This window comes from Panthera pardus, unplaced genomic scaffold (assembly GCF_024362965.1).
Source record: "Panthera pardus isolate Hobbes unplaced genomic scaffold, ASM2436296v1 HiC_scaffold_5, whole genome shotgun sequence".
Classification (NCBI taxonomy): domain Eukaryota; kingdom Metazoa; phylum Chordata; class Mammalia; order Carnivora; family Felidae; genus Panthera; species Panthera pardus.
Window position 1 is genome coordinate 7,508,033 of NW_026526980.1, and position 27,405 is coordinate 7,535,437.

Genomic DNA, 27,405 nt, shown 5'->3' on the forward strand with positions numbered 1-27,405 from the left:
GGGGCTTTTTTCCTTTAGAGTGAAAAAGCACTTTATGTCATATTATAGAAGCACTTCAAACGTTCTACTTACAGAAAAAAAAGAACAGACAAATCGCCTTGGTTCATAAAGCGGCTGAAAATTTTGAAGTGGGGTGTAAGTATTACGTGAACAACATTATTGCATATTATGTTTCTTTTTTTTTTTCTATTAGAAACTAACCTGGAAATTTTGTTCCAAAAGCATTTTAATCCATTTAACAAAAAGCAGGGGAAAGGAACTAAAAGAAAATACTCTTCAATGTGTAGAGTATCTGTGATGCCGTATAACAGAGACATTTCCTCTTTAACATTGAATAAGCTCCCTTTCATTTTTTGGAACGGTGCTTAAAAATCCAAGTTTTACATTTCTTTAAAAAAAAAAAAAAAGAACAAGCCTCCAGCACTTCCCTTGACACATTTATTGTTTTCATCTGTTGTAGTAAAGAATAGCACAAAATAGAATTTTTTAAATTGCTTGTGCTTTTTCCTCTCTGCTGAAATATAAGAGTAAGCCCTGAAGGTTAGCCGTAAAAAGTATTAAGACCTGTCCACCTTGGGAAAATTCAATAATTAAGAATTTTTTTTCTCTACATGAAGTAGATGTAAAGTAGTCTGTATTCACGCCCTCCCCCATCTGCTATAATTTCCAAAGATGCTGGTTTGCCCCCGAAGAAATGCATCTCACTACTTCACGGCCATACCTTCTATGGACCACTAGAGGTATTACTCCTTCTAGGAATTAGGGAAATACCTAGAAGTAAGGAACAAACTTTATACACAAAAATTCCACCGTAGCATCATTGTATATAGTTGCATAAATTGGGAACGACCCCCGTGCTAAATGGCAGGCAGATATTTAGTAGGCCATGGAGTGTGAGCGCCAAAGAATGTGTAGTCGTTAAAATAAGAGTGTTTTTCATGACATGTACGGTATGATGTGTGGAAGCAGAGGGTCCAAACTTAGGCCTAGATAAGAGACAGAGGAAATACCCCAGTATGGTTGCAGTAGTGGTGTGTCTGGGTGATATACTCAGGGATTTTGTTGCTTAGTTTCTTCCTCCTCCTTTGGTATATTTCCTTAGCCTGTGTAATGAACATATCTGACTCTTAGATGAAAAGTTTGTCTTCTAATAAAAAATAAAAGACTTGGACTCGGCTAATTAAGAAAGATGTGCCACATACAGTATGCAAATGGCTCTGTCACTTCCTCTCCCTTCGTTGATGGAGGTCCTTTGAGCACCTCTTGTGAGTCTTGTCATCAGGAAACAGAGCTGTCGTAGAATTCTCAACTTGAGGTATTTGCTTTTACACAGAGAGTACAGTGCTAGCTGTATAATGAGATACGTATCTTTTATATCTAACCCCCCCCCCCGTTGTTGAGAAAATCAAAGGAGTTTAAACTCAACAATTTTAAACTGAAGGACTTATCAGGATCATGTGTTGGATTGTTTTCATTTCTACATTTTTCAAAGACAAAGGCATTCTTTGAAAATGTTCAAATAAGAGCAATGGTAACGTGAATTCTCTTTGCTCTGTTATTACCGTGTCCTTCGTTTTCTGAAACGATGTAGCCGCTCGCTGACTGTTTGGAACTATGGTTTTTTCTCCCTCAGAATTCTCTAGATTTACATGTTTTCTTCTCTTGCGTGTAGTATTTGCAAAGTGCCCATGGAGAACCCTCAGTTTTAGTTAATCTCCTAATAGGATGGAGGCTGTGGTGTCAGCCCAGTAGCTCAGTGGATCCGCCCATCTCGGCACCAGGGAGGACACTCTGAGGTTCATTTTTCAGACGCAAGGCCATTGTCCGGGACGTTGGCTTCTTAGGCAACTGTTCGGCCACCCGCCGCCACCCCAAGAAAGCACCTGCCGGACCAGCCTCTAGTCTTGCCTTCGTGGCTACAGAAGTGCAGTCTTACCGACACACGCAGAGTGTGTCACTTTTCCAGAGACCATCCGGGATAGCAGTTTACTCCTTTGTCTTAAGAACGACAACCGTGCGGCAGGCCCGGCAGAGGTCAGCGGGCCGGGCCTTCCCTGTGTCCACGGGAGCACGAGTGTGGAGCCTACAAGGGAGGAAAATGGTCTCCGGGCCGGATTCATAAGGGCCCCAGAGAAAGTCGAGAAAGCATCTTGATCCCACAACTACAAGTGGCGCTCTGATTACTAACAGAGTCAGGTCCTCTGTCTTCAGGACCCCTCGCGCCTTCGCTGCTCTGGCTCAGCTTCCGGTTCTGCCAGCTCCGGTTTTCCAGTGCCGTGGAACAGCCACACTGTGTGCATCATTCCATCCTCGCCTCTCCTGGGCTGGACGTTCTGCCTTTGGGGTGCGGACTGGTTGTCGCTTATGATACGTGAACTTTTTTACTGACGGGCTGAGTGGGAAGTACCCAAAGGAGGTTTGCTGTTTCCCAGAATCATGAGCCTGTACCTATTTGTACTTTTTATAAATTCTCAGAAGAGCTTCCATCAGGTTGTGAGTGACTGGTTATATTTAATGTGGGCAAATACTGTAATTGTGTTTTAACACTGACCCAAAGTGGCAACGTACCCGAGGCTCTCCACGGGGCGTTGTGCCTGACAGTCGGTGCAGTGTGTCCAGGGCCGCCCCCCTTCTGTTAGAGGTGAAAACTAAGCCAGACTGGGTCATCAGGCTTACACCCTGACTGTCATCTGTACCTCCGCCTCTTCCATTCATGTTCTTCCTCACGTCTTTGCTTCGACACACACCCTCCATTCCTGGCCGTTGCTGCTCCTGCCGCCCTTGGCCGTGCATCCCACACGTGTTCCGTGCAGTCACGAGCGGACACTCAGTACGTGGCTCTTAGGAGACGAAGGCTGCCCGCCTCCCCTGCTTTGAGTAGTGCTGTAGCACGATGATGTTGCTTCTTGGGAAGGTTACAGAGGCAATGAGAAGGGAATCGATGGGCAAGATGATTCCCCTCCCTGCAAGCAGTATGGCATAAGAAAGGTGCTTTGTTTTGCCACGTAGGAACCTGGATGGAAAACACACGTGGTTTGTGTTTGGTGTTTGCTTCGTCTTCACCGTCGGTGACGTGCGTCCACGTTGTGTGGTACCCTCCTGGTAGCACACGCACTTTGCATGTCAGCATGAGAATGTGATGTCTAGTCAAAGACCTGATGGCGGGCAGGGCTGCCAGCAAAGTGCATGAGGGCTGCTGACCCGCGTGCAGTCAGGAGACGCTTACGGCTTACTGTGGCTTACTGTTGTCACTGTGGTTTGCAGATGAAGCTGTTGCAAATGTGTCCATCATCCCGAGATGCCACGCACCCTAAAGATCTGTATCGTGTTTGATACGTGTGTCTCACAATGTCTCACAAGTACGGTGCTTTGCTTGTTTGTTTTAAACCAAAGAAGGGGGCTGTTGATGTTTTCATTACTCTTTCTATTTTACACCTTTCTTTGAGGACCCCCTTGTGAGAAGGGAAGGCTGCCACTGCTAGAGATCCATCAGCAGACATGGACCACCGTGTTCCAGAAGTGTCAGCCTTTGAACTGGAGATGGTTCTGACCCTTTTCTCCCCTCAGTATTCCTCTTCTTGGGACTCGGCCTCTTGAAATGACCGTCTCAAGTTCAGACAAGTGTTAGCTTTAGCATTCACAGAAGAATGTTAGAGGATGCAGCCGTTTGGGTGCTATCCTGTTCATAGGTCATCTCTTTGGCTGTTTTTGTTCCTAGTGAAGTACCTTGGTGGGAACATACTGTCCTCAGGAAACTGTAAGTTATCAGGGAAACGATCTTTGTGTTAGAGCATAATTGATTCAAAGTATCACAAGCCATTTTACTGGGAGAAACATGTGCCTGTATTTTTTTGACTCATCAAATTTTTCTTTGGCTTTATGTGATAGAATCTTAGGTCAGTTGCTTCGGTTCTAAATGGGAGGTCATTGATGCTTTGTGATCCCTACGGCCCCCAAAAGAAGCAAAAAAAATTTTTCAGCATTTAGTAAAGGATGACATTCATATCTAGCATTGAATAAGAAAATGTGTTTACAAGCCATTTTGCAGTCTAGACTGTTTTGGAACTGTCTCTAGGACTGTGCTGTGCACCCAGCACAAGGGCAAGCAAAAAGCAAAGGATATAAGGGCCCTGGGCCCTGTGCCTTTGGATCTCAGGGGGTCGTTACAACTAGGAGCCATCATTTGCATATTGTTTGAGCCTGGGTGCGTGACTGGCCTGAGCTAGCCTCTCGGGCCAGCCATCACCCCCTTGCTAGAAAATTCTCTCTCTTTCTTCCAGAAGTACATAGAGGTAATTTTTTTTTTAGCATATTGGCAAACCTTACTCAGACCCTTAATAATCCTAACCTTGGTTTTCATCCATAGATGAAACCACAAAAATCAAAATAGAAACTTAAAATTGAACATAAGGTAAACCAAGGAAAGTATTTTTCAAAGTTACTTCACGTAATTCTTTTGTGAAGATCGGCTCGTTTTCCAGACAAAAATAGATGCTAGGAAAGGAAGCTGCTGGAGAAATACAGGGGAAACTTTTTTTTTAATTAAATGTGGCAAACTGGATTTTCACATTTTGTGACGTATACTTCATTCTCTACAAATTCTAATGATTTATTCTTTCTTCTCTTCATTAAAAAGATAAGATATCGATTGATTTTGGCTTTTTTTAGAACTTGTAGAGTGAGACATGGTGTGATGTTTGTGCAAAGATTATTAAACTTTAAGTTCTTAATTTAGAAATTTTCCTTTGGGTCATTAGTAATACCTCACAGGTCTAATTTTTGTTATATACTTGGCCTTCATTAAAGCTATTTAAAACTCGTTCCAGATGGAGCAAATCTCTCCGAATAAGTCAATCTTAAAATAAATTTTTGTTGCTTTAAAAAAAAAAAAAAAGCCAATTAATGTCAAGGAATCTCATATTTCTATTTCTACAAGTTAAAATTTTTTATTCCCAAGTCTTAACTTAGGTATAAGCCAACTATTTTTGTTTATTTGCAGAGTATGTTGTCATTGTATTTAAACAACAAATACTTAGCTATATTCATCAAATTAAGATTATGAACTAACTAAACAAAAAAGAAGCCAAGGGAACTTCCGAGCTCACCAAACTGGCAGAAACTACAAATCGGTTTTCTTTTTACAAGTTGGACGGTGCCAGGTATTATCCTCACTCGCTTATGAAGTAGAAGGGGTTTAATAAAGCGTAGTTGTATCTCCTCCGGGATCCGCTAGTTGGCACCTGCAGTTGCCGATAAACTCAGTGGTGATCCTTTCCTTTTCACAGTGCTCCAGCTGAGGCTCCAACAGAGGAGGACGAGAGAACAGCTGGTGGACCAGGGCATCATGCCACGTAAGATTTCAGTGTCACTGTCGCCTCCAGTGTGATGTAACAAAGCGCACCCGTCCGGGAAGAACCTGGACCGCACTCTGCTTTCAGTTGTGTCCACGTAGTCAGTATACGGCGTCCACGTGAGCTGATACGGAAAATCGGGCATCAGCGCTGCCAACCTAAGAGAATCCTCTCAAAGAACATTTTGAAAACCAGATGCACTGTAAAAGATGGGCTTGAATTAATTCTGTATTACACAAAGAACACCTTGAAAACGGGGTAGTTAGGTTGAAATCAGTTCTCACTTCCAACATGAGCCCTCGTGTTAGTTTTGAAATCATCAGACTCCTCTCTGCCTAACAGGTCCAGTGTTACTTTGACTTGCAAAAGTAACGTGATAAAATTAATTTTAAAACTTGTTCTACTTTATTTAATTCAAGTTAATTATCCTTGATACAGTACAGTCTGGTCTGTAATTAAGTGCATCTCGGTTACAGGACTAATACACATTCTATTTATAATTAATAAAATCTTTCTTGCCCAAGTAGATAATTTGGAGGTATTTCGAGGCCTTCATTTTTTAGAGTTGATTAATTCTAGAATATTTGCCTGTTGCCTTCTTACCTTTGCTCACCAAGTTTGGAGGTAATTTCCTGTTTTAGAGGTGGAAGAGTGGTTGCTTTGGTGTTATGATTATTTATATGGATATTTGTCTAAAAATTGATCTCTCGAAGAAGTAATTTATATGGCTTTAAAAGACTAAGAAGAAATTACAAAATGAATTTATGCTTCCCTACCTTTTTTTGGCTTATGAGAACAGTTCTCTGCAGTAGACTTTTTTCCCAATAAAACTTTTCTGGACTACTATTAATTGAGTATCTAAATATTTTGAATCTAGTATTATGATAGACTCAAAAGGTGGTTTGAGGATCTGCCAGATTTCTCTACCACATTCCCAATGATGAACCAATCAATTAAATAGTATCAGTGATATTTAAAACACCACTGCCAAGCCAGCTCTAGTCTGATTTTGGGAGCTGCTCCCTAGACAGAAACCTGTATGGGCTTGTCTCCTGGGAATCTTTGCAGTGCTTCAGGTACCAGAGCTGAAAATAATCCTACCCAGAGAGTCAAGTTTTAGAGGTGACGGCCCATGTAAACCTAGCCCAAATCCTATGCACAGCGTCTGACTGCCTGTAGTTCTTACAGGTGGACATACACACAAAAGATTTTGCAAAGATAATTGATAGAAATACTGTAGTAAATGATGTTTTAGTAAAACACTGCTTATCCTCCCTCTGGGATTTTGGAATATTTAAAGTACTAGTAGTTAACATATTAAAGAATCATTAGGTCTTTAGGGTGAGTTGCACCGTGGTCCAATAGAAAGATCATGACACCTTCTAATTCACAATGCTAGACTTAGATTGCACTTTGATCACAATTTAGCTATATGGCTTCGAGAATTTGGGTAACCACTTTGAGCCTTTTGTCTGTACTTGGCCTGATACCTACCTTGCGAGGTGGTGACGATCAGCCACGATATAACTGTGATTGACCACAGGGCGAAGGACTATGTCCATTGTGGGGTCTCAGTGAATGGTAACTCAGCTCTGCTAGACAGAAAGTGTAGCATGTCCTCGTGTTCAAGGTTAGACCACTCCTAGGCTAAACGTCCTCTGGACATTTGGGCTTTTTCTGGTATCTTTTATGGCCACTCAGAGCAAAGACCCATCAAGGAGTCATCACGCGGTTCCCTTGGTGATGGTAATTTGGCCCAACTGTTGGCTCCAACTAGTCTGACCTGGTACTTGTATTGTCATTATGTGTACAACTCTATCCTCAATGTTCACTTGTTTTATTTGTGAATATATGATTTTAATTCTGAAACGTCTAAGGTTTCAAATTTTGCAGATCTCCTAAAGGAACTAGTAATAAATGGAACTGTAGATGCAAACTAGTAAGATTAAGAAGGAACATCAACATAATGTACCCTAACGTTTGGCTGAAATATTAACTCGTCTGTCTACATGGTTCTTATTCTTCTCACAGCTTTGAAGAGCCCAGCTGCATTCCATGAGCAGATAAAAAGCTTGGAACGAGCCAGAGTAAGAAATTTCAGTTTCAGAGGTTCTGCTTCTCTGCTTCTCTCTTGTATTTTAAAGTACCTGTGGGCAAGTAGCAATCGTACTCCTAAATATATCCATAGAGAAAATGCAGTGTATTTTCAGGACAGGTGGCTTCCAGAGTTATATATTCTGGGGTAGTTGAATCTTGGAAGTTTGTAGAAAAAGCATGATGTTCAAATTTTGTTCTTTTAAAACCAGTAACTGGTTTTGTACATAAAGGACAAATCGCATTTCTTCATTTCAGTGCTGGGGCATACCAACAGGTTTTAGAATAACCATGGAGTATTTCTGCCGCCTGTTACCCCAGCAGACCGACAGCCCAAGTGGTGTCCCGACAACCACACATCTTTAGGTGGTTTCCTTACTGGGTCTGCGTCAGCTGTACGTTTGACCAAGGGCAGGAGAATCTGGCTGAATTAAAGAAGTTGCTGTGTTTCAACTCCGCTCTATTCTTTGAGAGTTTTCCATGCCATTTGCACATCGAATTCATGTTCATTACTTTTGTTTAAAAGTACCATTATGCACATTCATTCTTTTTGCTTTAGGGAATACTTCTATCATGCAATATGAAAATAAGCATGTTCCAAAAATTCCGTAGGAATTTTCCCAGAAGGCGATAATGATCTCTTAGAATCTTATAAAATATAAAACCCATTTGAAAGCCTTATTGTTTCAGTTGAGAACCTTTCTGAGTAAGAAAGTATGATCAAGGATATGAATTCATCAATGAAAACACATTAGGATTTTAAAGAAATTTGTTATTTAGGTGGATTTTTACTTGACCTGAAGTGTAGCTATTAGATATTTAAATGATCAAAATCCTATGTCTGTGCAAATTATGAGCCTTTTGCCTTTTCCAAGTTTTAAAATAAAAGTCTGTAAAGTGCTTACTTTATGCCAGCATGCATTTCAAGTGCCTGTGCAGTTTTGAAGGCTGCAGTTTAAATTATGTATTGGATAATAGCTCTTCAAAGTACTAATTGCTACTCTTTTCTTCTCAAAATCATGACCGAAGAGTATACAATTTACTTAAATGGAGTACCTTGAGAGAAAAATGCAAAACCACAATAAGTCATAAACAATTTATAGTAAGACTCACTCTCTTCTCTTCTCTTCTCTTCTCTCTCTTTCTCTCTCTCTCTCTCTCTCTCTCTCTCTCTCTCTCAAGACTGAAAACTTTTTGAAGCATAAGATTCGGAGCCGACCAGATCGTTCTGAACTTGTCAGGATGCACATTTTAGAAGGTAAAAATGTTTATTTCTGCTTATTTTGCTGCATTTTCTCAAGAAAAGAAGTGAGAATTCCACCATTGCTGTTTATTCCCATCTAATAACTTTTTACCCCACAGGCTGACATCCTCCAAATTGGATAGCCAACATGAAGACCCAAAGCTAAAATGTTATGTTAGATACATGGGGAAGGCTTGATTCTCCAAATAACCAATTGATGAACTGACTCTGCCCCACCAACTGGTGCTGTAGATGTCTCTACCATCTGTTCTGGAAAAACATTTTTGGTCCAGAGGATTTCTTCATCAGTGAGGAATATTTTCCCATTAAGTCATAAAGGGTACAGTGGCCACAAGTGTAACCCTAGATTTTCACCTATCTGGATGGACCCTGTTATATCTACCTGGTGCACTGCCCACACCTAACATCTTTTGTTTGTCGTTACGTACCCACAACAGTCCAGCTTGATCTGACCATTAATATAAATACTCTCCACTTAGCCCACCGGATTTCCTCAGTGGTCTAGCTTCATCACTTGTGAAGCTGGTAGGGACAGTTCTGTTCTGTCTCTAGTGAGACACATGACTCATACCAGAATGTTTTTCTGTCTAAAGACAGAGCATTCTTGAAAGTATCCCCCCCCCCCCCCCCCGCCCCGCATAAGCTCCTGAGTACGTTTTCTTTCATTGTTTTGTTCCTCAGACTGATTTATTAAGCAAGGACTAGGAGCTTGACCCCGTGATAGTCTTGAGTGTGTTAAACCCTGAGATGATACAGAAAGAATCTGGAAATTTCTCACAAAGATTCAGAGACCCTTCTCAAGTAGGAATATTATACTTACTCCTCTGGTCTAATGATAGAGTTAGTATTAGAATTAGGTTGATATTATAAAGTATTAGATTGTCGCTCATCATAAGGAGTAATATCCTGAAGGTCAGACATGTTTAAAACTCTTCCAGAAGCAATACGGTTATGCTCATTTGAGGTGGTCATTCATTGGCCAGTGAACTAGACCCCAGAGACCCAGCAAATGAGCCAGATCGGTGCCTGCTTTCATGAAGTTTACAATCTAGTAGCAGGGACAGATAATAAACAGGCAAAACAAATGAATTACAGATTGTGAAAAGGGCTCGATGGCAGTAAACAGGCTGTTGTGGTGGGGACGAAGCACAGGATGACACCAGAGTAGGATGTTGTAAACAAATTCCAAGTAGCAAGTTGGTATCTGCATCCCCAAGTAGGGTCTCTTCTAATCCAAAGAATCTATGATTATGTGACTATCTCCATATCTGGGGTGGGAAGTGACGGGTATATGCCTTCCACTACTCTTAGTGTGTTCTCAGAAGTCCATTGGGCTAAAAAAGCTTTTCCAGAACTCAAGTGGTAGGGTAGAAACAGCTACCAAAAAATGTCAGGGTTAAGTGAATCTTCAGGAAGCAATTGTGGTGGTAAGTAACTGGGGACGGGGCTCCTTCTGCACCTAAAAATACCTTGACCTATAAAGGACATTTTTGAAGGAACAATGCTGTCTGTTTCACCTTGCCTTCTAATTGTAACAGGCTTTATTAATATAATTAAAACCAAAGCAAATACATTTAACTATCAAAAAGAATCATATTTGCTTTAAAAAAAGAAGAAGAAGAAGAAGAAGAAAAGATTACCCAATGGTTAAAAACCCAACTATGTGCATGAGCGTCCCGTAAGTGATGTTTTTTTAGTATCTGTTCTCAAGTTGGGATTTTTAAAGAAAGAATATATATCATTTGTAATTTTAAAAAATAACTTCAAACCCCCCAACTTATCTTAACATTACCCCAATTTTGATTGAATTGGATGTTTGGCAGGCAAAAGTCTAAATTATTTTTCTGAAGTTCAGCTAAAATCTAACCTCAGCATCGTGGAGATGAGGAGATCACAAGACCAAAAACAGAAACATACCAAAATCCCAGCGTCTAATTATTTACTTTCGGGATATTTTCATTCCAGACATATTCCTGATATGGAAATGTTGATGGGAGAAAGGAGAAAGGCAGAAGACTGTCCTACCTAGATCTTAACAACAGCATTTAAAATCACCCTAAGAGTGATTTGCATGGTCTCATTCTCTCTACCTGTCATCTTCCTGTGTGGTTAGAAGTGGTTTATGTAATAAGATGGGGGCCACAGCCTAAGGTTATACAGGAAAATGTTAAAAATGAGAGGTCACACATGTTATCTTCACTTACAGAAATGTGCATTTATTACCAATACTCTGATTTAAGACCAGGGCCCTCATTAGGGAAGTGAATGGAGTTCACATCATCTTTCTTGCATGAAGCACAGCTATCATACGTCATCTACAATTTCCATTTAGGGTGGAAAAAACAACATAAAGACACTTGAAAAGCAATCTGAGTTGGAAAATCCTAGATTTTATAATTTTTCCCAAATATTTTAGTTGTTAATTGCCGTAATTTGACAGTGACTTATTCTGTAATAACCCACCTTTATCAAATCATTCCAAAGGCTTTAACTTAGGTTCCCAAGAAATAGTCTTATTTTTGAAGTTTATCATTTTCCTGTAAGATGTAGTTAAATTATGTGTTGACAGCAGATATGAAATGATATGAACTGTTTTGTGGACCATCAAGGTTGAGTTTTGGTAAGCATGTAATTCAGCTGGTGGAAGGAGAAGCACTCGGATGTGCTGGGGAGTAATTCACGGGCCGTGGGCTTTTGGTGTGCTTTGGGCTTCAGCCAGGACATTGTACCCACTAAAAAGAGAACATCAGTTAATCCTGAGATTATTTATGGGGATTTTCATTAAAAGACCTTCTGCTATATAATTTAACTGGCAGGCAACTGTCAACTCAGAATTTGGGGTTAACATCTCACCATGTTTTTAATCACTTCTAAACATTATTTAGAACAATGTAATAAAATGTTAATGAGAGGTACCAGAAGCCAAGTCATTGACACAGTTACCCAGATGAATGAGCTAGGATACTTACGTTACTTTTGCATTTGTTGCACAACTTCCTGTTTGCAAGTAGATGAGCCGAGCCTTCTCTATGACCATTGACATCTATCTTTATGACATAGGACTATGTAATTGAATGTTCCAAGGTTATATACCCAGAAATAAACCCAGATTCTTAGTGAGGATGATTGACTGAGACACACAAGGATCAACCCAAGAATTTGATTCTGGCTCTTCCTTTGGCTCCTGCAGAGAAGCTTTAGGACCTAACTAAGTAAGAGAACAGTGCCACGTCTCGCAGTTGACTTTGCAGTGAAGCCAGATCACACCTGGACACTTCTTGGGCCACGGATGGACCACATCCCTCGTGTTCATCCTCCAGACCTCCCAATCCCTAACAAATGTGACTGTGATCCTCTCACCGTAAATGAACAAGAGCAGTACCACATTTTTGGCTCGAGTTCATGTTAATTTGCGTCTAAGGGCATTATATGGACAGTATAAAGTATCCAGGACTAAAAATATACAGTGTACACTACAGCATTCTTCAACAGCCTACTTCTCTTTCCATCGGTGTGTTGAGAACACATAAATATGTTTAACCCAGTTTAAATTAAATTAGATTCAGTTGGCCAGAAGGAACGTTATGGAACCGAGTAATTCAAGTAATGGTTAAAACTATGTTTCCTCTTTTAGAAACATTTGCAGAACCATCCCTGCAGGCTACTCAGATGAAGTTGAAAAGAGCTCGACTAGCGGATGATCTGAATGAAAAGATTGCTCAAAGACCTGGTCCTATGGAGCTGGTAGAGAAAAACATCCTTCCTGTAGACTCCAGTGTTAAGGAAGCAATTATAGGCAAGACTCTAAAAATTTACTATTTCTGGGAGAAAGAGAAACTTGGAAGTTTCAAACAAATTTAATTTAAAAAGCCAGCACCAGGGGCACCTGGGTGGCTCAGTCACTTAAGAGTCCGACTCTTGATTTTGGCTCAGGTAATGATCTCCTGGTTCATGAGATCGAACCCCACGTCAGGCTCTGTGCTGTCGGTGTGGAGTCGGCTTGGGATTCTCTCTCTCTCTCTCTCTTTCCCCCTCTCTCTCTGCCCCTCCCCCTCTCGTGCACATGCTCTCTCTCGCTCTCTTAAAATAAAAAAAACATTAAAATAAAAAAGCCAGCACCGATCATGAGTATTGTTTTCTGGGTGAATTAGAAGTCGATTAATACTTGCACCAATTCCCGTTATTCTTGGGATTTTTTGTTTGTTTTTTATGTAATAAGGTAGATGAAGCATCTCTTACCAGTTAACACAGAAGTTCCTCTTGTCACGTCTGAGGTTTCTGTCCTTAAGTTCCAATTTCATTCTGACATCTTTTTTTTTTTTTTTAAATGTTTATTCATTTTCAGCAGAGACAGAGCACAGGTGGGGAGGGGCAGAGAGAGAGGGAGACACAGAATCCCAAGGGGCTCCAGGCTCTGAGCTGTCAGCACAGAGCCCGACGTGGGCTTGAACTCACGGACCGTGAGATCATGACCTGAGCTGAAGTTGGACACTCAACCGACTGAGCCACCCATGCGCCCCTCATTCTGACGTTTTCTTAATTCAACTTACTCATTATACTATTTAATTTCTGTTGTGTTGTTTAAGATCCTTACAGATTTTTCATTACTTAATTCTGTGTACTTCTAGGAAAGATGAATATCTTGTTCAGTGTTAGTTCAACAACGTAAGTAGCACATGAGGACAGATGTATTTATTAAGAATGGTAAAATTTGTCCATTTTATCCTGATCTTATCATAGTTACTAATGTTTCCTCACCACGCATACTTTATATTCTGGCACAAGTTTTAGCAGAAAAAATAATAATAATAATACCGCTTGTTCAGCAAGCAATTTTGAAAAGTTAATATCCTGCTGTAAAAACTAGTCTTGTTTCCATTACTCTGGGGACTTCATATTTTGCCTGAGTATGGGTTTAAATCTCAGGCAATTTGTAGTCAGTAATTCTAAGTAGTACATTCAATGATGATTCCATTCAATCCCAAAGAAATGGGCCCCAAAAGGCAAGGCATCAGCGTAACTGGGCCTCTCCATGGAATGGGACTCATCCACAGATACCGAACCATAGCTCCGTTTTCTCCCATGCCTCTTAATGTTTTTTAACACTCGTGTTCCACATCAGGGTCCAAGCGAGGTTCACACCTTGTCTTTGCTGATACAGCTCTTAAATCTTAATCTCCTGGGTGGGTCTTCTAACTTTTCTTACTTCGTTGGTGAAAAAGCCTTCTGTTCTCTAGCCATGCCCACATACTGGATTTTACTGAATGCATTAGCATTCCCAGTGTCATTAAAAACTTTTTTTGTCTTCTGTATTTCCTGAAACTGGTAGTTGGATCCAAAGGCTTGATCTGATTCAGACTGATCTGATCTGACTTTCTTCCCCAAGTATTCATCATAGGTAGTGACTGGTGTGTCCTTCCTCTGGGAAGTACATTATGTTCGATTTTTTTTAATGTTTTACTGTTTATTTTTGAGAGAGGGAGAGAAAGAGCATGAGTCAGGGAGGGGCAGAGAGAGAGGGAAACACAGAATCCGAGGCAGGCGCCAGGCTCTGAGCTGTGAGCACAGAGCCCAGTGCAGGGCTCGAACTCCCGAGCAGTGAGATCATGACCTGAGCCGAAGTCGGACGCTCAACCGACTGAGCCACCCAGGAGCCCCATCAATTTTTTTTTTTTAAACCAGCTTCTTAAGTTCTTGTACTAAACATTGTTTCTCCTTCTTTATCATTGTAAGCTTGGTGTTCCAAGGTCAAGTTAAGTTGAAAATCATTTCTTTCTTTAGGCGTTGGGAAGGAGGACTATCCTCAAACTCAGGGCGATTTCTCATTTGACGAAGACAGCAGTGATGCTCTGTCTCCAGACCAGCCAGCCAGCCAGGACTCGCAGGGGTCCGCCGCTTCCCCGACTGAGGCAAAAGTTAGTGAATCGCCGTCTCCCGTGACTACAAGCACTCCAGCCCAGGTATCAGCTTTCTTGTTTCTGCCCCTTAATAGAGACCACGCCCTGTTTTTTGTATATCAAGGTAATTACATTTTCTCCAGAAGAAAAGTCTGAAAGTGTGGGAAACTACAGACTTCTTTTTCACTGTAATACAAACACTGTTAACATTTTTCAGTAGATTCTTACATTTCATTTCTGTTCTATACACACGCTTTTATTTTACAAATGGTTGTGTAACTTGCTTTTTAAAATGTTTCACATAACTTTTGTTGGGGGTATAATTCGCACACTATAAAATATAACCCTTCCCACCCCCCCTTTTTTTTGCCATCTTAACCATTTTAAAATCTGCAGCTCAGTAGTGTTAAGTACACTTGTGTTGTGCAACAAATACCCAGAACTTTTTGTCTTCAAAAACTGAAACTGTGGCCATTAAACAGTAACGCCCCATCCCCCTTCCTTCCAGACCCTGATGATCGCCCATCGTTGCATTTCTGTCTCTAAGAATCTGACTCCTTTAGGGTGGGGGATGGGTGAAATAGGTGAAGGCTGTTAAGAGTACACTTACCATGATGAGCACGGAGTAATGTATAGAATTGTTGAATCATTATATTGTACACCTGAAACTAATATGACGTGTGTTAACTATACTGGAATTTAAGTAAATATGTACATACGTACATATGAATTTGACTCCTTTAGATGCCTCATATAAATGGAATCATGCAATATTTGCCTTTTTATGTCACTTAACGTAATACCTTCAAGGTTTGTTGATGTTGTAGCATGTGACAGAATCTCCTTCATTTTTAAGGCTGAACGACAGTCCATTGTATGGATATATGCCATACTCTGTGTGTCCACTCATCGGCAGTCATTGACTTCCATCTCTGGCTATTGTGAATAACGGCCCTAGGTACATGAGTTTGGAAATATCTCTTTGAGACCCTGCTTTCACTTCCTTGGGGCATATACCCAAAAGTGGGATTGATGGACCACATGGTAATTCTATGTTTAGTTTATTAAGGCACCTCCGTGCCGTTCTCCATAGTGGTTGTACCGTTTCACACTCCCGCATGCACGGGTTTCAGTTTCTCCACGTCCTCACCAACACTTACTAGTTTATGCTCTTTTGATAGTAGCCATTCTAGTGTTATGAAGTGGTATCTCACTGTGGTTTTGATTTGCCTTTCTCTAATGACTAGTGCTGTTAAGCATCTTTTCATATGTTTGTTGGCCATTTATATGTCATCTTTGGAGATATGTCTGTTTGAGTCCTTTGTCCATTTTTAATCAGATTATTTGTTTTTCTGCTATTAAATTGTAGGGGTTCTTTGTATATTAACCCCTTATCAGATATACGATTAGCAAATATTTTCTCCCATTCTTTGTGTTGGTCCTCACCTTTTGCTGATAGTGTCCTTTGATGCACAGAAGGTTTTTTTTTTTAACGTTTATTTATTTTTGAGAGAGAGAGCACGAACAGGGGAGGGGCAGAGAGAGGAAGACACAGAATCCAAAGCAGGTTCCAGGCTCTGAGCTGTCCGCGCAGAGCCCGACGCGGGCCTCGAACTCACGGACCACGAGATCATGACCTGAGCCAAAGTCGGACGCCCAACCGACTGAGCCACCCGGGCGCCCCCTCCATAGTTTTTTATGCATACATTGTTGGACACTTGTCTGATTATTTCTTTGGATAGTTACCAGGTTTTGAAATGGATTTGGACCTTTTTAGGTAAAAGATGGGCATTTCAACTGCCTTCCAAGAAGGTAATACGGTTCCCACAGTCATTGTGTCTTTACCACAGGTAGGTAATGCCTTCACTGTAAACCTCGCACACTGTTTGGAGAGTTCAGTGTTGTAACTGGCTTCTTAATTTGGGTTAGATTGAACTTCTTTGTTCGACAAATATTTACTGAGCACGTATTATGTGTCAGATTGTTTTGGGAACTGAAAATCTAGTGCATGCAAAGGAATCTAACAAATAGTTTTTAATAATTGCATTGGAAATTCCCATTTCTTACTTTCCAATGGGTGTTCATGTTTCGTTTGGTTATGTAAGAAGTCTTATGCTGCACATAAGTTAGTTGTTCATCTCCTTATAGCCTTTTTTTGCTTTACTGAAATTTTAATGCTATTTAGTTATCTTTAAGCCAGAGCTATTGAACTACTTAATGGAACTGGTTAAGTTCAGTAGAAAATGTTCTTGTTAAAGCCAAGTATCATAGCATTTTTGAGTTGGGAAGGAATTTAGCAATTACCTGCCTTAACCCTTACACCAGGGGAGGCGTGGGTTCAGAGGGGTATGGAAATTTGGTGATTAAAAATGTTTGCGTATTTTCTTTCAGCATTTCTTCTCATTCCTGAATGTCTGTTTGTTAGGGACTAGGTCTTCCAGCAGGATTTTCCTTATTGACCTTATCACCATGATCTGAAATACATTCATGCATTTGCATATTGTGTCGATGCCTCCAACTAAACTGTAAGCCCTTGAGGAGAGGGACTTTGACTCTCAGAGAGGAACGAGAGCTACTTTAGTGTGTGTGTGTGTGTGTGTGCGCGCGCGCGCGTGTGTGTGTGTGTGTGCGCGTGTCTGTCTGTGTATGTGTCTGTGTGTGGTGTGTCTGTGCGTCTGCAACGTCCAGCACCGGGCCTGGTACAGAAGACACGCTCAGTGAATGTTGAACTGAATTCAGCACAAGCGCTGACTGATGCCAGGCTTGTAGAAGCAGTCAGTGTTTGTGTTCTGTTTGAGAGCAGAGCCTTTCCAGCTCGGATTCATCTGAGGTAGTGCAGGCAGCTGGGTTCAGATTGTCCTATCAGAGTTTCAGGGTGAGAGTCACTGGCCTCTCTGCTTGGCTAGAGCCTGGTCTGGAAGGAGGTGGGGTCAGCGACCAGACCCACGGCCTGAGGTCTGAGCAGGCAGACAGGGAGACCAAGGGAGCCCAGCCCCTACTGTATTCTCACATATTTGCTGCGCCCTGGGTTTGAGCTTTAAAAATAGGGCTAAAAAGAATGTCAGGTATGCAAGTCAATACCATTAAAAAACAGTTCTACTTACCCATCTTGGTTGTTCTCTGCTTAGGTCAGGATATCAGACAGCTATCAGAGTGGGCTTGGCTTTAGTGACATGGAATTTTTGTCCTGTCAGCCATCTGCCTGGTGATGGCCTCATGACAGCCCCCCTGTGTTGTAGGAGATTAGCGTTTTCCTGTCTCTGCATTGCTTGTATTAAGTCTTTTACTTTGCTCTTGAAACTTGGTCTCCAGCTAAGTTTCTAAGTGAGAACCTTTAACCAGAGAGAGTCCTGCCCAGTGGGCTGACATTCCTGAATTCCTTGAAGGAAAAAAGGAATAGCAGTGTTTCCTGAAGAATCAGTCTGGTCAGTTTATTGCCAGTGCAATACACATGAAGCCCTGGGGTCATCGGGAACTTAAACACTGGCTTTTAGAACACTGATGTTGCTGCAGCCCCAGCTCTGCCTGCTACGTGCAGACCCTTAACAGTCTGCTTTTTATCTGTCGGCTCGGCCTGCACCGGAAGCCCCACTTCAGAGAGGGGTATGCTGCCTGCATAGACATCCAAGTAGAAGAACCTAGAACCTCAGGCTGGCCTGCCGCACCTTTACCTGTCACATAATTTCTGCACCACATACCTTGAGACCTTCTTACGTGGCATGTCCTTCATAAAATTCCCTTGTAGTAAGTGTGTTAGTATTTATAAGGAAAGACTCTGACAAAGATTCTCATTATTATATCACACCTTGATTCACTCGATTAAAGAAGCATCTCCCTGTTAACTGTACTCTACTGATGTTGAAGAAAAATAATCCTTGAGGAGGATTCTAAGTATGTTGTAGGTTTGGGGGGTTTGTTTTTCAATCAACTGCACAGGCAACTTTGTGATGCCTATAACGTCCTCGGGATTTTTGTGTCATCTAGAAATGATAATTAGGGTCTGTTTTGGCACATTTTGTACTTTAATTGTTTTCACTGTTCTCTAGTGTTGGTTTATGAATTTGTCCAGGCATCTCACTTCATATATATATAAAATATATTTGTTTCCCTAAACATGATTACTTTCGCATCTGTAGCGCAAGGGAAAAGTACCTGAAAACACTGCTTCTCATTAGACATCGAGTTTCCAAAGGGCTGGGATGTCCCCTCATTCTATCTTGGTGATGTCATCCTGAACATGCAGGGTCCAGCACACAGCAAGTGCTTATTGCTTGAATGAATGAAAAACTTGGGAGATTATCTCTGTAATTTCTTTTTTCCTGCTTTAGAATTATCACTGTACTTCCCCAAAGTCAGTGTCCTCCCTGTTATGGAAACAGTCCGTATAAAGACAGGACAACAAAACAACATAGAACGCTTATAACTTGGGTGTCTTAGTTTTCAGTCTTTAAAATGGAAACTCAGGGCAGGAGTTTGGTTGGTGAATTTTGTTACTATAGACCAGTGGTCCTCAGATTGCCTGGAGTGAAAGACTAGTATGTGTTTTTTACATAGCTTGTTTTCCAGATCATTGTGGGCCAGTCTTCTTGCACAACACAGTGAAAGTAGTAGGGTAGCACCAGATTTCTGTGGGACTTCCCGTACTTGTAGCAGGCAGGTAACAAAAGTCCATAGACCCCACTTAGAGTAACTGTCACAGATTTCGCTTTCTTCTTGTTTGCCGGAACCAGGGTTTTTTATATGTTAATTAGTCATCACTTCGCGCTACACATTTAATCACGTGATTAAAACACATTTTTCTAATTTTCCTATTCAATTTTTTTTTTTTAATTTGGCCTAATATAAATCTCAGGGCCAGTGTAGGGAATTTCTTTCTGGTTCTTTAAAAGTTATATTTACAGATAATTACTTTAGAGGAAATTAGGCTTAATATTGTTTTATGGCTTGCTTAACTCCAAAATGTGTTACGACATTTGTCTCCTAACTTCTTTCTCAAAACATACGGAGAGATACCAGAGGATTGAGTCCTACAGGAAAATATTCAGATAAAAGATAGATTCCTTACAAAACAAAAATAATAAAACACATAATATCCAGCATATCCTTCCTTCAAAATGTACATTCCACCAAAAAAAATTCTTCTTTGAAATATGTAATTCTGTGTGGTCTGTAAGAGACTAGCACTGCCCTTCCTTGGATGATTCTCTTTTCTTTTCAATTCCGATCAAAGTACAGATGGAAAGGAACTTGCCACAACATTAATGGAGCAGACATCACACATTGGTGGAGCTCAATTTATTTTATGCCTAAGAAATTTTTGAACAATGGAAAGCTGTAGAAAATTAAGAACAGCTAGTTACATGTGAGCACCAGGAGCTGTTACACTGGTGCTTTTAATCTGAAGACCTTTACTCCCTCAGCGATTTCTTAAGCCATTTAATTAATCGTTTATTATAAGCACCCACATGCTTAACTGTACGTGTGACCTGACATTTTCCAAGTCTGTGCTGCGGGGACAACTCCTGTGCTGAATTGGAAGTAGGGCTGAGAAGGAACCTCGTGGGTCAGATCCTCTGTGTACTTTCATGAAGACGGGATTAGAGGAGCTTGGTACGTTTTTTTCCCATTGTATCAAGCAACTTTTAGCTAGACGACCTTTCCCACATAATATAGACACCTTAGGTTTAAGCTCACAAAATGAGCAAGGTCATGTACACATACATTAAATAATTACAACAAGACTAACTTTTATTACAAATGCTTATCAATAAAGGCCTAAATTAGGGCATCAAAGATATTGGTGGTAATTTCTATTGTTACCCTTCCAATCTCATTGTATGTAACTTACATGTCGAGAGGACTTAGATTTGGAGCTGGTTTCCAGCATTAACTGTGAAGTTGTGTTCCAACCCAGCTCCTAACTCTGTTCTCCTGTGACCAATAGGAAAGTATACTTTCTACAGAATAGGCCTTTCCTCTGTATTCATAAATCAGTCAGGGTTTATCAAATATAATTGAGATGAGGATAAAAAAGAATGGCCAACATTTGCTGGGCACTTTTTTGGGCCAGGCGCTGAGCTACTTACATTACGTGTATTACAGGTGTCATTAAGACAGCATCTGTCTGACCTGCACAGGATTTAAAGTAATGACTTTGTTCTCATTATGCCATCGGTTTGAGATTCTACTTAAGACCCTTTTCCAGCACATCGTCCCGTGTCACCCTGTTATAACGCATAATGACAGCTGTTCTTTGTGTTACTTAAGAAATACAGGGGCACCTGGGTGGCTCAGTCGGTTGAGCATCCGACTTCAGCTCAGGTCATGATCTCGTGCTTCGTGGGTTTGAGCCCCGCGTTGGGCTCTGTGCTGACAGCTCAGAGCCTGGAGCCTGCTTCGGATTCTGTGTCTCCCTCTTTCTCTGCCCTTCCCCTGTTCGCACTCTGTCTCTCTCTCAAAAATAAACACTAAAAAAATAAAATGTGCAAAGGACCAGAATAGGGATTTCTCTAAAGATGATCAACAAATGGTGAATAAACACATGAAAAGATGCTCAACATCACCAATCACTAGAGAAATGCAAATCAAAACCACCATGAGCTATCACCTCACACCACTAGAATGGCTGCTATCCAAAGAAGATAAATTAACAGGCGTCGGTAGGGATTTGGAGAAATTGGAATCCCTGTGCCCTCTGGGTGGGATTGTGAAATGGTACAGTCACTACAGAAAATGGTACGGCAGTTCTCTCAAAAAGCTAAAAATAGAATTACCGTATGATCCAGAAATTCCATTTCTGGGTAAATGCCTAAAAGGGTTGAAAGCAGGGACTTGAGCAGGTATTTGTATAGCCGTGTTCATAGCACTGTGGACAATAGCCAGAGGCAGAAGCAACCCTTGTGGCCACTGACAAATGAATGCAGTGTGTATATGCAGTAGAATGTTGTTGAGGCTTAAAAGAGAAGGGAGATTCTGAGCGACCCACGCTATAACACGGATGAACCTTCAGGACATTATGCTAAACGAAATAAGCCGATCACAAAAGGAAAAATGCTGTATGATTCCACTTTATTAAGAGCTAGAATAGTCAAATTCATATAGACATTAAGTAGATGGTGGTTGTCAGAGGCTGGTGGAAGGGGAGAACGGGGAGTCGTTCGATGGAAAGAGAGTTTCCATTTTTCTGGAGGTGGATGGTAGTGATGGTTACAGAACAGTGTGAATATACTTAATGCCATAGGACTATACACTTTAAAATGCTTTAGGGGCACCTGGGTGGCTCAGTCAGTTAGGCATCCAACTTCAGCTCCAGTAATGATCTCGCCGTTTGTGCCTTCGAGCCCCACGTCGGGCTCTGTGCTGACAGCTCGGTGCCTGGAGCCTGCGTCAGATTCTGTGTCTCCCTCTCTCTCTCTCTGCCCCTCCCCTGCACATGCTCTCTCTCTCAAAAATAAACATTAAAAAAAAATTTTTAATACATCAGATGGTTTAAATGGTAACTTAAAAAATTTTTTTTTTAATGTTCATTTTTGAGAGAGAGAGTGCGAGCTGGAGAGGGGCAGAGAGAGAGAGACACAGAATCCAAAGCAGGCTCCAGGCTCCAAGCTGTCAGCACAGAGTCCAATGCAGAGCTGGAACTCACAAACTGCATGATCATTACTGGGGCTGAAGTTGGAAGCTTAACCGACTGAGCCACCCAGGTGCCCCTAAATGGTAACTTATATGTATTTTACCACAATCTTTTTAAATAATAGATTTTTTAAATGAGGGATACATGCAGATCCTCTTTACTAACCAGGTCAAATGTACCAACCAAATGTTCAGTAGATATTGTGCCAAAATATTAATGTTCAACTCCTTGTTCTAAAAAGAAAAGGCCTGGGGCACCCGGGTGGCTCAGTCAGTTATGCGTCCGACTCTTAATTTTGGCCCATGTCATGATCTCACTGTTCATGAGATTGAGCCCCAAGTCGGGCTCTGTGCTGACAGCACAGAACCCTCTTGGGATTCTCTCTGCCCTTCCCCAGTTCACGCTCTCTCTTTCTCTCAAAACAAATAAATAAAAACTTAAAAAATGAAATATCTTAACTCGTAACTGTGTATTACATAAAGTGGTCAGTGCTAAGTGATATATTTTAGCAAAACTAGAATTTACATTAAATATCCATCTATTAAATATACAGAGCATGTGTTTTTGATTTGTATTCAGCCCATTCATTGACTAGCATTTGTTTTATTTGTCTGGGGATCAGAGTATGGAAACAATATTTAAAGAATAATTGCATTTTGAATTTCTTATTTGCATATTCCCATCTTAATTAAGATCTGTGCTGTATCCTAAATTAAAAACACATGTATTTTAGACTTAAAATCTCCAGTCCAAAAAAACTTTGTTTTTAAATATCTAGTTTCTGCCCCTCTGGATTGCATAAAGAAATCTAATAAAAAAGGAACTTACCAGAGAACAGTGATTGGTCCTTGACAAGTGTATCATCTTTTCAGAAGGAACCAGTGCAGACACCTGATACATTATAAAATTTTAATCAGCTTAAACATTTACCTTGACTTATTTTTTTCTTTGGTAGCAGAACTTACCCTTAGCAATTTCTAAGAAGAGAAAAGTCAGTCTTGAAGATTCAGAGTGCTCTCTTTTTCGGTTTTGTTTAAAGCCTAAGTATCCCTCATTAGACAGCAGTGTTTTCCTGACATTGTCTGTCACAGTGTCATGATGACAGTTGAAGAATTGGCGGTCGTGAGACCTGTAGCTTGGGAACAGCACTCAGATCGAAGAAAACAGAGCAAAGCTTGCCGCTCTTTTGTTTCCTTGGAGAAAAGACTCCGGATCATTTGAGATTAAATTTTGAAAGTACAAAAGGTGACCTTAGGTGTCAGTGGAAATTTAAACATTTGAAGTATTCTTTTAAGATTTTAATATACTGCTTGCTTTATGATGGGGTAACATAAGTGTGGTGTCCTTTTATGGCTTGTATATTGTTTTCATCTTTTTTGGAATACTGTCGTTTCAGAAGTACTGATACCTCGATTTTGGGGTAACTCTAGTCACTAGGATCCTAACGTCTAGCTAGGATGTAAGGTTATTTAAGGGGTCATTTCTAAGGCACATAACAAAGACTGGCAAATGTAAAGAAGAGTTTAGACGTTTCTCCCATTTTAACCGGAATTTATCATCAGATAAGGTAATGTGAATAATCACCGTATCTCAGTTGGGTCATTCTTGTGTTAATGCTGGGGTGGGGGGTGGGGGGGCCTCTGGCTTTCTGAGTAGCAGAGTCACACTGAAAAGAGCTAGTAAGATGAGAGTTTCCGTAATCAAGGCTGAAGTCAGTTAGACAAGGTCTTAGAAATACAGGAGAAACATTTTCATAAATATTATAATTGATAGCACATTATGCTACTGGATTATTTTCCAGATTATCAACACTGACAGCTGTCAAATGCATCACTGCAATCGCATTAGTCATTGTGGGGCTGGAGGGGTAAAACAGCTTGCCAGGTTAGTAGAATTTATCTGCAAGGAACAAAACACACACACACCCGTATGAATATACACACCTTTGTATATACAATTTTTAAATATACTATATATATATATATATATATATATATATATACACACACACATATATATTATACACACACACACACACACAAATATGTGATTCTACTTCATATGCCAATTATTTAACAGCCAAGGAATGTTTTTCCCTATGGGAAAATTGACCCAGAGATAAATATCCTCACTTCCAAAAAATGTGCAAAGTGAGAGGAAAACAAATAATTTAAAACCATATCCTTAAAGCAGTGACTTAGCTGGCCATCAGCTTCCCTTCATGTCAGAGGTTCGTTAAGGAAGCGGCTGTCTCAGGGCCATTTGGGGGCAGAAGTCAGCCTGGAGTACAGGTGTCGAGACTCCTGGAGAAGTTCGTTTCTTTCACTTCTCTTTGAATGAAATCAAGTGCAGTGTTCTCCCCTTACCCACAGGGGATGCATTCCCAGAGCCCAGGGGGTGTCTGAAACCGCTGAGAGCACAGAACCCTGTATACCCTGGTTTTTTCCTATATGTACATACCAGTGCAAAGTTTAATTTATAAAGGAGGCACAGTAAGAGATTAACGACTGTAAAAATAGGACAGTTATAAGTGTAATAAAAGTTATGTGAATGTGGGCTTCCACTCTCAAAATATCTCATGATTGTACACTCCCTTCTTCTGATGATGATGTGAGATGATAAAAATGCCTCCATGAGAAGATGAAGTGAGGTGAATGACAAAGGCCTGCAATGTAGGGTTAAGCTGTCATTGACCTTGTGACCCTATGTCAGAGGCGGATCATCTCCTTCAGGACCACAGTTGCCCATGGGTCACTGAAACTGCAGAAAGATAAACCGTGGGTAAGGGGGTTACCGTAGAGCCATCTTTCAAAAGTCACGTCTTTTTATTGTCAACCCTCACTGTCAGTAATAATTATTTACAAGTGGAAATCAGTGGTGAAAGGAAAACCATGCTTAGGGAGAGAGCCGTCGTGGGCACGCACAGTTCACTGCACACTCACACACATCCTCACGGTCTCAGCCGGCCTTGAGAGTGTGACCCAGCATGAGTAAAGCCACAAGGAATTTCCATTCACCCATTAAACAAATATTTATTGAATAACTAGTATGTGCCAAGCTTCATATTTCTTGCTGCCGAATAGCCTCTGAGTTCTCAGGTCATTTATTTTAAGGAAGGAAAATACAGTCTGCTATTCTTAAACCCAAGTACATCAGCAAAAGAACTGATTTTGATTCTTGTAATGAATTTGAGAGTTGTGGGCGGGGCAGCAGAGTGATAAAGGAAGAGATTTTTTTTCTTAAATTAAGGCTGGTAATAGTTAAGTCCATGTAGTAATTGCTGTGCAACATTTAACTGATTTGTGAGAATAGTAATCAATATCTCTTCCTCGTAAGTGAATACTTAAAATCTACTTAAAGTAGAGTGTCAGCAGAAATAGGCTGTTAGGCTGTTGATAAAAGCTATGAAAGCCTTTGGTAGCTTCCTCTGTTAGTATACGACACCACACCCAGGTTTAGTGGTTACTTGTTTGACCTCGGTAGTAAATTAGCTTCTTGCTTTGGGTGTGAGAGTGCCCTCAGTCAAACAAGGCCGTCTTAGAATAATACATTGTTCAGATGCCCAACTGTTGTGGGAAATGGGGGAAATGGTTAAAGAGAGTGCTAGTCGGGCTCGGACCGTGGGACATAAGCTGTAAAGCACATGTGTGTGGAGGGGCCTCCAGGGAGTGGCAGCTTGCTTACTGAATGCTGCCAGGCCGTGGATCTGGGGTATGCTGGAGAGGACTGATCGGGCCCGTAAGCGAAAGTAAATGCCACGTTTAAATCAGCCGGCATTACTGTGATCTATACAGCAAGAAAACCTCACAAGTATCACGTACCGTTCTCATCATTTCTGCAAGAGTCTTGGACTTCGCTTCTGCCAAAAAAGGGCGGTTCTGACCGTATTTCTGAGAAAACACTACTAGGGTGTAGTCAATCGAATTACCTTATTTAGCTTTTGCTTTTCATTGCCATTGGGGCAAAGACTAAATACTTGGGTCCGTTGACGTAAAGCCTGTTATTCTGCCATCTGGGTCTCAGACACAATAGTATATTTTTCTTTTGTTTCTTTCCTAGGGGACGTTCAGAAAATGAGGTCATTCCCTTATAATTCTGGTTTTTCTAATTTTATGCCATCGAGTTCACATGCTTGTTCTCTTTCCGCCTTTTCCAGCAGTTTACTTCAGTGTCCCCAGCAGTTCCTGAATTCTTGAAAACTCCTGCTCCGGATCAGCCCCCGACCAGGTCCCCCGCTCCTGTGCTCTCCACAAACACCGTGTCCTCAGCAAAGCCTGGCCCGTCGCTGGTGAAGGTGGGTTCCCGGCACGCGCCGGTGTGAGGTTGGTTTACTCGTGGCGCGTCTGTGGCCCATGCGGGGAACACAAAGGCAAGTTTCTGCACCTCCTAGCCCGCCTTTCAGCCTGATTGAAGCCTTGAAGACAAAACCCACGGGCAGACTTGCTAGGTCAGGCCTTAATATTGGAAACTACCGGGGCGCCTGGGTGGCTCAGTCAGTTAAGCGTCCGACTTCGGCTCAGGTCACAATCTTGCGGTCCATGAGTTCAAGCCCCGCGTCGGGCTCTGTGCTGACTGCTCAGAGCCTGGAGCCTGTTTCAGATTCTGTCTCCCTCTCTCTCTGACCCTCCCCCATTCATGCTCTGTCTCTCTCTCTCAAAAATAAATAAACGTTTAAAAAAAAAAATTAAGAAAAAAAAAATATATTGGAAACCACCACCTTCAGCAGATGCCCTGTTGTTCTGTAGTCACCAAAGAACTGCACAAAATTTGGTCTCTAGAAAACTCCCAGAGCCACGCGGAAAGGCTTGAGGGTACATTTTGTCGGCGGTTCCCAATCCTGCTTCCATCCAGGCTGCTGACATGAAAGACACACTGGGAGGAGAGTAGGATAGACTCACTTCAGCACAGCACTGGGGAGTCACGCCCCTCACGAACAGACGTCTTTAATGGCAACATAATTTTGGAGTTTATACACAAGGTCAAGCTCACTGGTACTCCACATGTATCACATGACAGGTCAGAGGCTTCAGACAGGCGGCTGCGTTTTTTGCTTTAGCAGATTTGGCCCGCTGAAGCTCGTTTTGTTCTTCCGAGAAGCTGCACGTTGGTGGCACTGTTCCCTAAATTTTACTTGGTGAAACAATTCAGTTAGAATAGGCCCCAAGGAAG

General features: G+C 41.3%; 1 protein-coding gene across 9 annotated transcripts in view; it reads left to right on the forward strand.

The window, feature by feature from the left end:
- MRTFB (myocardin related transcription factor B) overlaps positions 1–27,405 on the forward strand; it is a 201,054-nt gene that overhangs the window by 133,131 nt on the left and 40,518 nt on the right. For 5 of the 9 annotated variants that reach the window (XM_053894394.1, XM_019468630.2, XM_019468636.2 and 2 more), the window contains 6 exons: positions 5,286–5,351; positions 7,383–7,438; positions 8,628–8,703; positions 12,344–12,505; positions 14,491–14,669; positions 26,396–26,530. In XM_053894394.1, coding sequence (XP_053750369.1) covers positions 5,286–5,351; positions 7,383–7,438; positions 8,628–8,703; positions 12,344–12,505; positions 14,491–14,669; positions 26,396–26,530 — 674 coding nt within the window. Of the gene's footprint in view, positions 1–5,285; positions 5,352–7,382; positions 7,439–8,627; positions 8,704–12,343; positions 12,506–14,490; positions 14,670–26,392; positions 26,531–27,405 lie in introns of all 9 variants that reach the window. The other 4 variants (XM_019468635.2, XM_019468629.2, XM_019468631.2 and 1 more) reach the window with 1 other exon arrangement.